The sequence below is a fragment of the Gymnodraco acuticeps genome, unplaced genomic scaffold (assembly GCF_902827175.1).
Source record: "Gymnodraco acuticeps unplaced genomic scaffold, fGymAcu1.1, whole genome shotgun sequence".
Lineage (NCBI taxonomy): Eukaryota > Metazoa > Chordata > Actinopteri > Perciformes > Bathydraconidae > Gymnodraco > Gymnodraco acuticeps.
Window position 1 is genome coordinate 3,928,219 of NW_022990440.1, and position 12,368 is coordinate 3,940,586.

Genomic DNA, 12,368 nt, shown 5'->3' on the forward strand with positions numbered 1-12,368 from the left:
GAGCATACTTTATGGTACTAAAAGACTTTGTGTAGCAATCAATGCCATTACAGTAACTCTGCAGGTGGCATTCTGTCGACAAGCAGTGATCAGACCAAGGTATCACCCCTGAGTAAACAGGCCTCAGTTAGAAACTATTAAAAAACACATCAAACAAGTTCACAAGTACGCTCTCTTCCTGAAACTTCTTTTTGTCCTTAAACAGGAATTTACATTTTTGCTATCTGGCTACCATTATCGTTGACAGCTTTTAGTCCTTTGCCCCAGTTATCTCTCACCTCAGCAGGAGTAACGACAGGAGCTAGAGCAAACACTGGCCTATTTGCAGACATTTTACTGTCACTACAGAATCAACAGCTGGGAAAGCGAGAGCATCCATTTATGATGTGTGTGTCAGCTGGTACTAAAGAAAGAAACCGGATCTAAATACAGGATGTCTTTCATTTAGAGCACTACACTAGATAGGTAAAAGTCCCTCGGCCACATGAATGAAAGTTTATACGCACAACAAGCCTAAAAGCAAAAAAGGTTTATTTAGATTGAGGTGTGGCTTTATACTTCCTAATTATCATTTCCTATTTTCAAGTTTCTTTATGTCACTCAAGAGAGCAAACAGGCAACACTACCCTCTCACCATGACATTAAATGCAAATAGTTATTATTAATATGGAATGTTGGCGGGGGTTCACCCATTATGTGTGAGATAAATGTCACATTTATCATCAGTGAAGTAACCTCTCAAATGTGAAGCTTTTTATGAATTCTAAGCCGCATGTGGGATAGAAGTGTAAACACATGAGAATTAAAATCTTTCAGCTAAATAGCCTGAGGGATTTTTCCTTAGTTTTAGTTAAGACAGTATAGCCAGTGGGTATCTATCATCAATCAAACTGAAAATGTTCCCCATCTGCTTTTGTTCTGCAAATTACGCACATTAAAAATGCAAATCATGTCACTGAGTCCACAGTGTTTCTCGACACTTCAAGTAAAAATGCTGCATTCCAAATTTCACTTAAGTAAAAATAAATTACCAGCAAGTTGTACTCAAATATCAATAATGAAGGTATTGTTTGTCTATATAGGCCATTGTAATATAATAATATATCTGGACCATTATTATTGATTAATTCAAATGTAAACTGTACTTTAATGTTACGGTGGGTTGAGATGGAGCTCATTTTCCTTTTTTGTGTTTAATGTAACAACACAATAGATTATATACTATCTAGAACCGAAAGCTTTTTAAAAAATGTAGTTGAGAAGAATGTACGACAAGTATAAAGTAGCATACAATGAAAATCAAATATATTAAAATTGTAAAAGCACAGTCCTTAATGTACTTATATTCGACCATTGTCAATGGACTTATACTTCTGTTGAAGAGAGCACTGTAATTACAAACTAATACTCTGGAAGGACTTAATAACAATCCTCTTTACACATGATGGTAACATGGGTGTAACATCACAACCTAAGCACAAACATCTACTCACCTCAGAATACAATGTAAGAAAACAAGATCAAGACGCGCTTAAGTCTTTGCTGCCTGACTTGTTCAAAAGAATGTACCGGTAAGTGCAATTGCAGAATACTTGAGCTTGAACTGAACACACTAAGAAAAGGTTTTGCCTTGAAGAGAGCCCTGAAACTTCTTATTATTACCGTTCCATATCAGAAACAGCTTTACCAAACAACTACACAAAGAGAACCCCAGTAAAATCGCTCTATTTTGTTATTCGTTATTTCCCTTAAAGCAGTTTTAACCGGCAGATGGATAGCTTAGCATAGCACTCAGACTGAAAAAGGCCAAACTCACTGTTGACTAGAACCTCCAGAAATTGTTATAAACTATATGTTTGTAACTCCACCGCTCACTACTCTTTTTAACCTCTCCCTCAGCACTAACACAATTCCAAAATTATGGAAGTCAGCGTATGTCCTGCCTCTACTAAAAGGTGGGGAGGCCACTTTATTAAATAATTATAGGCCCATCTCAAAATTATCAGTTCTGGCTAAGGTGCTCGAACGCCTAGTGAGTGAGCAGGTAAAGGTGTTTTTATGTACAAATGACATCCTGTCTAAACATCAGTCAGGCTTCAGAAAGCAACACAGCACCATCACTGCGACAATGAAAGTGGTGAATGATGTGGCGAGTATTTTAGACAATAAGCAGAGCTGTGCAGCTCTAATTATTGACCTGTCCAAAGCGTTTGATACCGTCGATCATCGCATTTTAAAGCAGAGGCTAGCCAGTATAGGCATGTCCAGCCATGCAGTGGGGTGGTTTGAAAACTACCTCTCTGAAAGGTCCCAATGTGTTCACTTTGATGGGCTGTCTTCTGAGTGGTTAAACATTGCTAATGGTGTTCCTCAAGGTTCTGTTTTAGGTCCACTTTTATTCTCCATCTACATCAATAGTTTAGGTGAAAATGTGGATGAAGCTACTTTTCATTTTTATGCTGATGATACCGTGATGTACTGTGCAGGTCCCTCCATTAAGGAGGCTGGTGTTAAATTACAGGCTGTTTTTAACATTATTCAGACTCAGCTCTCTGAATTAAAGCTTCTTTTAAATGTTGAGAAAACCAAAGTAATGCTCTTTTCTAAAGCTAAAAAGACACCAGAGCCTGTTTTAGATATTGTAACTACGCAAGGAATAAAACTTGAAGTTGTTGCCTGTTACAAATACCTTGGTATCTGGCTTGATGATTGTCTCACTTTTAAACTTCATGTCAATAACCTGCTTAAAAAGCTGAGGGTTAGGCTAGGTTTCTTCTACAGGAACAAGTCCTGTTTCTCGCTTGAGGCCAAGAAAAGGCTAGTCACTGTGACCTTTTTACCTGTGCTGGACTATGGTGATTTGATTTATATGAATGCACCTGCCAATTGCCTGGTCAAGTTAGATGCTGCGTATCACAGCGCGCTAAGATTTGTGACAAACTGTAAAGCATTAACGCATCACTGTACCCTGTATGCAAGGGCTGGTTTGCTTTCACTAACTGTACGGAGGCTCAGTCACTGGTACATTTTTATTTACAAAGCCATGTTAGGGAAACTTCCATCCTATATCTGCTCCCTGATCTCACGGAGAATTGTAAGTGGCTACTGCCTGAGATCGCATGCTGTAGTTTTATTAAATGTGCCAACTGCTAGGACTGTCTTAGGGAAGACAGCTTTTAGATGCACAGCGCCACTGTCTTGGAATAGTCTGCAACTGAAATGGAAACTGAGCAATCTGGTGCCACTAAATGTTTTTAAAGCTCGGTTGGATGCTACTCAATCGGAAGCTGTTGGTACCTGTACATGTGGATAGTTATGTAAATTGTAATCCCTGTGATGATGATGTAAGATGTCCTTTTGTTGTTCTGTTAATGTTTTTATGTTTCATGTGGAACCTACTTGAGCAGGTCTCCCTTGTAAAAGAGTTCAATGATCTCAATGGGATTTATCTGGATAAATAAAGGTTTGAAATGAAATTAATTGTATATATCATGTTGCAAATTGTTCTTTTTACATTCTGCATTTACAATTCCATTTTCCCCAATGGTTCACCTCAGAGTGACATCTATTGGTTTCAGGTAATTTAACAGATACAATTGAACAATAAGCAAATTATTTAGATATGACTGTGCTTAAGAATTCCCATAAAAATAAAATACAACAGATTAAAAATGTAAAGGTGCCAATATTGATAAATGTTCAGATAGATGGAAACATTGGTTACACATCCTGGATTCAGAAAAACTTCATTGGAAGGTTCCCAGAGGGACTGTGAGCACAGCTTAACCCATATAGTCCGCTTTGGCTGTAGACTTGGCTCAACCAGTACTTAGACACAAACACACACACACACACACACACACACACACACACACACACACACACACACACACACACACACACACACACACACACACACACACACACACACACACACACACACACACACACACACACACACACACACACACACACAAATGGGGATCCTCCCTTGAGCTCACAGTCGGAGCCTGTGATTAAGGTTGGTGGTTTCTTCAAAACCACATTATAAAATGGACCAATCCCTAAAGCATAACAAAAAAACATCTCAGGCATTTAAATCACATTTATTTCTTACAGATGGTGACAGGGGATGTTAGCGATAACCGGTCCTTCGAGATTACAACTGCCCCCAGTGGTGTTGAAACTGAGGTGCTAACTGAGGGCATGCTAATTATCCTGTCGGACAAGTCTGGTTGGATTAACCTGTTAAACCCTGAGCCTGTTTTTCAGGTTTCAGGCTCGAAAATGACATTCCCAGAACAAATGACTATAACTTCACTTCTAAAAGGTTTATATGAATAATTGTTATTATCAAAGCAAGGTTACATCTGTGAGTTGGATGTAGAAGTGTCACAATCAATATAGATTTTTCTGTAACAGAGTAAATTCAGATGGAACATAGCAAAAAAATGTAAATTCCTGTCTCTGCCTAAAGAAAACCCATTACTTATAGTGAAGACCAACCTTGAATGATGGGTTAGTAGCCTAAAAGCTTTAGGAATCCAAAGTATAACATATAATAAGTACCCTGTATCAAGATTGAGGCAAAACAAGTGACATTTGACCTTTTTAGAGAGGTTTATGAAAATAAAGTCCAGGCGGAATAAGCTTTGGGCACATTTGGTTCCATCAGTGCCATTTGACCTTTTTCAGGTACCAGACTATAAAAATAATTGTATTACATTGAATCATCACTATAGGTATTCATTCCACCCACAAAAAAAAAGATATATATAAAAAATAAAAAAAATGATTATTTTTTTAAATATTTGTGTGAGTGAGTGTAGGTGTGTGTAAGTGTAGGTGTGTGTATGTGTAGGTGTGTATGTGTAAGTGTAGCTGTGTGGGTATGTGTAGGTGTGTAAGTGTAGCTGTGTGGGTATGTGTAGGTGTGTATGTGTAAGTGTAGCTGTGTGTGTATGTAACTGTACCAACGCACTATACAATAAAACTACACTGTAGGTCATTGTGTGTAAGTGTACTTGCACAATAAAAAAAACGGAAACATAGGTAACATTTGACTCCAACTGGGGCAGATTTATTTCAAACATTTTACCAACACACTATAGGCATGTAAAAACAAACATTTTACCAACGTACTATACAATAAAACCACACTGTAGGTTTGTAAAAACAACAAATATTTTACCAACACACTATACAATAAAATAACACTAGGTATATAAAAACAACAAGTATTTTTTTTTAAATAAACACTCGCAAAACGTTATACCTACCTGAACTTTATACCTACCTGAATGTTCCAGTATTTAGGTCGTGCCCTGAAACAGTTCTTTTTGACAGTGAAACACAGAGGGAACTGGCACTTCCTGCAGTACACAGGTGTCTTCACCCTTTTGAGTCCAGCATCTAGGCACCTCCTGCAGTTCTTCCTGACCTTGTTGGCATCTTCCCCATAATACTCGGGCATGCATGTGAGTGGTGGTGGTGCAGGGCCTTCAGCAGGGCCTTCAGCAAACTCCAACAATTCTGCAGCAAGCTGCTCCCTGAAAGTCTTCTGGGTGTGTGGCTTTGTCCTGCTGGGGTCACTCCTCATCTAACAAATGTGGAAAAACAAAGAGATTAGATTAATTCACTGGTTTATACTTATAGGATAATATTGGACTATAAATGAATAATATTACACCAAATAAATAAGTAAACACATGTATATTCATTCACTGGCCATTCATTTAGAAAATGTAACTCCAAAAAGACAAGTAACACTATTTAGCATTTTGCCTAATCATTCCTGTAGCTTCTTGGCTAAGCTAGCACTGTGACGCAGTTCCACCAAACACATAAGTAATATATAAAAACAGAGAGATTACATACCTTTCCCGTGGTGGAAGTTCAACATCCGAGTCACTACTGTCCGGATCCATCCAGGTCTGGCTGGAGGAGATCTTCATCATCCGACGAAGAGTCAGTCATCTGGTATGATCATAGCCCCGCTATCGTCAGCTAGCATCTCTAGCACCTGCTCGGTGGTGAAGCTCTCCCTTCTGGCTGCGTAATGGAGCCGGAGCAGGCGTAGTTTATACTACGCAGGCAGTCCCGCTAAACACTTACGTCAAGTAGAGAGAGGTTTGCGTAAACAGCACGTGAGACAGCATTAGCTCGGGACTGCGAAACGTTATACCTACTCTGCTGCCATGAATGTAATGATAGATTATCAGGAACAATTCTAAAGTGACTAAGAGACATTGGATTAACCTTAAGCAGCGTTTTTATTCCCTTGAACAAGAGCTTTGATCACAAAACAGCAACGGTAAGACATAATTATTGTTATGGTTTTGAAAACTATTGTTTTTTTTCTTCTCTGTTCTGGTTGATATCTCAGTGAGTTTGTGTCCTACAGTGATGATACTTATAACAAAAATAATCTGTGGAGTATCAGCTTTCAGATGATATGTAGTTTGTGCAGAAAATATTAAGTTTTAAAGATCATTTTTGCTAGTTAGCACCGGAAGTAGCATCTGCCCGTTTTAGCTAAGGGCTAATGCTAACGCTTCTTGTGAGACTTGTGTTTTGTTTCGGTAAAAATGGTTCGTATCGTCAGTTAGCTGAGATTATTATCGTTAATCTGGTATAACACATTAATAGGTTTTTAAATATTAAGATGCCCTGAGACACAGTGTCGTGAAAAAAAAACCCAGGGTCCCCGCCGGCGGGGACCTTCGGGCTTAACAGGTTAAATGTCATTGAATTATTACATTTAGGTTTCAAGCTATGCCAGTTGATGTTTTGGGTGAGGTTCACAACAAAGCTCAATGAAAAGCATACTGTGAGCATGTGGTTTAATAAACCGTATAATCACTGAATGGATGATAGTCAATAGTTACATAAAGCAGCTTATAAAAACTGGAATTAAACGTTATTTTATTTGCAATCTTTATGTAAATTAAATTACTTTTAGACAGATTGGTAACCCTAAAATCAATTAATATTTTATGAAAGGTCTGCAGTCAAATTAAAGATTTTTGGATGTTGGCTAATCTCAGTAACATCAGCTACACATCCTACACTTCGCCCCACGGCATTCTTTCATAGCTATGACCTTGATTAGAACAATATAATTATATTGCAACATGTCTCGTCTTCAGCATTCACGTTGTAATTAAGAACAAGATATGCATGTTTTATTTGGAGGCTGCTGCCAACCTACCATGGCTTTATTTTATTAAATGTTTCCACAGGGAAGGCCTGGCATGCAGGATAAACAGTGTGTGCTCACTGGGGCGGTACTGGTGTTAACGGTGGTGTTGTATGGCAAAGCCGGGTTGGATAATGGGGGTGAGTTGGGTCACACCCTGGGACCGCATCCATCTGCAGGGGGGTGTGTTTGCCTTTACCTCCTCCCATTTGCACATCTCGTTCCCTACCCACGATCCACTGGGGTGTTTATTCGGCCTTGAGCCTTCCCACACCTTCCAGAATCTCTTGCTCTGTCACCCTTTTCTCAGTTTTTGGTTATTCTCCATTGCCAATTTTGCCCTACCTGCTTCAATTCTTCTTGAAATATGAGTCATTCTTGCCAGTTGTTCATATGTCAAGTCCTCATTTGAACTCTGTTACTTCCACTTTAATGTTTCCCCTTTACATTTCATTGCTGTGAAGGCGCCAACGCCAATTGCAACCCTGCAAAAGCAGCTCTGTTGACAGGCTGCAGAGTCATTATTTCTTTACACTGAAGCATGATGCTGCAGAAACTCATTCAGCTCTCTGATATCTCCTCACCTGTTAGCTTATTTTCTGAGTGTGTGTGAGTGCAAAAGTAATCTACAGATAAGGAAACCACTGCTTTTCATTTGCATTTTTTGTCAGTAAAACAGGGACAGAGACACCAACGGTTTTAAGTCAAGAATGTCCCTGCTAGTAGATCAAAGAAATCCCATTTGTCTTTGATGCATCAGAGCAGTTTAATTAATCCATCCATCATACTGTTTCTTCACCAAATGCAATTTCTGGGAAATTAAACAATCAAGCCAAATACTTCTTCAGTATAAATTGACCTAAATGCAACCAGTGGAACAGTGCTTGTTGTCCCTCCTCTCTGTAATTGTCTTAAGACTCTGCAAGCACTTTGTTCAACCCAGATAAGCCAGGCTTTGTTAGAACAGAGAGCTGACATAGTGCTCTTTTTGTTCCCTGTACTGGTAGACTAACAACAACAACAACAACACTGTTTGTCCGTGACGACACTGTAATGTTCACATACAGGAAGGCAATATTGTGCAGGGCCCTTGTAATGATCTGCTGCTGCGGTTTTGCTCACTATTAACTGCAGGGTCTTAATGTAGTAAAAATGTGTTGATGGAAATTGCCTAAATTTTTTTAACATACACATCTATTATACATAAAAATACTGTCACTGAAGAGGAATATGATAACAAATCTGCAAAAAAATGTATTATCAATGATCATGATATGTGTGCATTTAACAGTAACATGCATGATTTGTTCTGACCAGTATGATATCTCAATATGATGCAACATTATTCTGATGCAACACAGAGGCAAGACATCCGGCCCCTAAAAAATTATGAAACCCACGTTAATCTTCCAGTCATCACAGCCGGCATCATTCTTCCTGAGTGGTCACTTACTCTTCCTGTTGTTAGTGTCAAAGTCAGATATGTGTGGAAAACACGTCCTACAACAAGAGTGTAAATAAGTCTTGATGATATACCTGACTTCTCCCACTCAGTATTGCATGAACTGCCCAGGTAGCAGTCATGTGTCCTACTGCCCTCTGGTGTTCAAAAGAGGAAATTACATACATAATAAGCGGGTTTCTTCAAGATTCAAAGGTTTCATTGGCATATGCAAAAATAGATTGTTGTTGGAAATGAAAATATTCAGTCCTTGGAAAGGAAACATTTTTTCTATGCATCAAATTAAAATCTTGTTTTTAATTTAAAAGACACTTTTACATCATTTATCATCTCAAGGTACATGTACAAAAGGATAAGACATCCTCATACTACAAAACAAAAACATTCACCTTCCCAAGAAACAAACGGATCACAGACAAAAAAAGGTGCATCATTGTATTTTAGTTTATAGAACACCAACCTGTAGTAGTGAGTGGTAGAGCCGAAGTCCCTCCCTTTCCGGGGGACCTCCATGGGACCTTATTTCGGAAAAAGTATTGAAGTCAATGGCGAGAGAAAGATTATCTTTCGATCCCGTTTGAATTGTGCCACAAATTACACATATGATGTTTGTCAATTTAAAAGATAATTTTGTCGTAAAAATGTGAAGTAACACTTTTTTTTGTGTGAAACCGCTCAATGAACTCCATCTCCCGTCTTGCACCACACACCAAGATGGCCGTCACGTTAGCACATTTCATTTCTTTCTTTCAGAATGAGGCGAAAAGTATTAACCTGTTAAGCCCGAAGGTCCCCGCCGGCGGGTACTTTAGTTTTTTTTTTCACGACACTGTGTCTCAGGGGATCTTAATATTTAAGAACCTATTAATGTGTTATACCAGATTAACGGGAATAATCTCAGCTAACTGACGATACAAACCATTTTTACCAAAACAAAACACAAGTCTCATAAGAAGCATCTAAATGACCCCTTAGCGAAAAATGCTAACCTATTACTGCACCGATAATCACTCCTAGCTCCCTTATTACTTATCCTAGGTGCACATCCAACACATCGTTTATGATCGCAAGAAAGATACAAACTTGCGACGTTATCAACAAAAACGTACATCAAAACAAGTGGCGCTAGGTAGCCCACAACGCTAACATGGCTTACCTTCGTCTTTGTCTGGTCTAAACTGGTCTTCAATGGCATTAAAACAATAAAAACGATGGTGTATTAAATCCATAGGTTAATCCAATGTGACTGCGTCCCCTTTGAAATGTTCTGATAATCCATAAGTAATAAAACAGCTTTTCCGTTGCTTGATATCAGAGCAGCGATATTTCTCCCCTCTGCTGAGAGCTAGCATGCGCAGAGAGGCTACCTTTTTTTAACATGAGTATGTGCGGGACGATTTCCCTTGGATTCTATTGGCTCTAACAGTCAGAAAGAGATGTCACATGTCAAAATCGAACAAGGGGGGCCAGAGATATGGAAAATCCACCCAAATGGCCCCAGAAGAGGGTTTTTTTGCTAAATCTGTCTAAAAAGGTAAAATATCACTTGTTTTGCATCAATCTTGATTTAGGGTACTTATTATATGTTGTACTTTGGATTCCTAAAGCTTTAACTAACCCATCATCCAAGGTTAGTGTTCACTATAAGTACACAATATGTTTTGGACAGACACTAGAATTTACAGTTTTTTACCATGTTCAATCTGAATTTTCTTTAAAATAAAAAACATCTATATTGATTCTGACTTTTCTACATCCAACTCACAGGTTTATCATTACTTTGAGAAAAAAGATTATTAATTTAACCCTTTTAGAAGGGAAGATATGGTCATTTGTTCTGGGAATGTCATTTTCGAGCCTGAGACCTGAAAAACAGGCTTGGGGCCTAACAGGAAGAGGTGAAAATCACTACAAGTCTGGGCATGTTGAGAGCTGCACACAAAAGAGGAGTTAGTCGGTTCCGTAAGAGCATGCAGGACCGGGATTCTGGGATTTGTAGTCTTTCTAGTTGTGTATTTTTCATAGTCTTATATTTCAACAAACTGTGACTTTTTTACATGGAAATTATCTTTTAAGATTGACAAACATCATATATGTAATTCGTGGCACAATTCAAACGGGATCGAGAGATAAGTTTTCTCTCACTATTGACTTCAATACACATTTTTTCTGAAATAAGGTCCCATGGAGCTCCCCCGGAGAGGGAGGGACTTCGCCTCTCTATTGGTTCACATATTTATGCCTCCTTATGGCAAGGAGAAGAATACACAAACAATACATTAATCCAGTGTATTACTACAGTTGGACAGAGATAATAATAATAAACTCATGCTTCCCTATGCTAAAAATGTGTCGCCTAAAATATTTTACTGAACTGAGTCTATAATGTTCTAAATCTAAACTGACTTTTATAACCTGAAATTACCAGCTTTAGCAGTAGCCTACTACAGGAACTTAAATTGCTATACTTTATAAGTACTGAGTCTTAAAACGGCCAACCACTGCAGTTTATTCAAGATGGCGTCAGCATCAAAATGAAAGTCGATTTATACAAAGGAACTCGTTCAAACTGGCATCTTCATGGGTGTTAGGATTTGAAATAAATGTTATCAAAATAATAGATTCCCTTAAAAATGTCCACAAGGGTGCAGTTTAGTTCAGATTTAGGTATCACATACATATTCAGGATTAAACAAGCAATGAATACACAATTCTAAACAATATTATGGGGCTTAGTTAAGACCTTGTCATTCATGGGAAAAAAAAGCTGATCTCAACAATACAGTATCATTCGCTGAAGTAATCCAACTACAATTCTGCATCCGAACTCAACAAAATCAATCCGTTGAGGAAGACCTTTTAAATTGATCAAAAGCTATGGAAAAGCCAGTTAATACACATATTAGTGGTGAGATTCTTTTGACGGCCGTTTCCGAGTTCAGGAATGAACTTCAAATAATATGTGTTGCTATTTAAGAACATACCAGGTTTGCTGTACTTTAAAGTTTTGGCCGACATCCAAGTAGAAAATCTAGTGAACTAATCATTTGAATACAGCAGTAATGCAATAAGCTGGTGCTTCATACAAAGATCTGATTCTCAAGGGAAATTGAATTTGTGTCTACGGGCTAAATTGGAACTGAAGTCTCTTTGATGTCTTCTTTGAGTGGATCCTACCCTGCTGTGTGTGTATGTGAGTTAGTCTATAATCGTTTGTGTGTGTGCATCCATTACCACAAAATCAGAAGAAAACAAAATAAGTCTCCCAGACATCAAAGAGACCCAGGAGGGAAGACGATCTGTTTTCAGTCATGGTGAGCCACGTTTCTCTCCCCAACTCGTTTCCCAGTCATCCCTCACTCCATCCCCCATGCTTACATCTCTACTGCCACCCAACCACTGGGTGGCACATGTGGCAAAGTCTTGCACCATGTCAGCATGCCCTCTCACACAAAGCAAATATCCCTTCTTTGATGAGTGATGAGACCAGCTTTTCATCTGGGGATTTGGTGCTCTGACGCATTGTTTTCCTCCTTAGAGTGGCAATCTACACCTGCAGTCAGAAGCAATAAGGAGCGATGGAATGAGACTCTGGGGAATATGTTGAACCATCCGAGAGAGTGATTGGGTGTTTGGAAAGGAGAAATGAAGACAAGGCCTTAGAGGAGATGAATGAGGGTGAGAGTGAGTGAGAGACTGAAAATATAT

General features: G+C 38.7%; 1 protein-coding gene across 1 annotated transcript in view; it reads left to right on the forward strand.

Moving 5' to 3' along the window:
* The window catches only part of LOC117552044 (coiled-coil domain-containing protein 60-like), a 70,674-nt gene extending 58,390 nt beyond the window's left edge, over positions 1-12,284 (forward strand). The window contains 1 exon segment of the mRNA XM_034225237.1: positions 12,199-12,284. Within this exon segment, the coding sequence (XP_034081128.1) occupies positions 12,199-12,284 (86 nt within the window).
* The last annotated feature ends 84 nt before the right edge of the window (positions 12,285-12,368 follow it).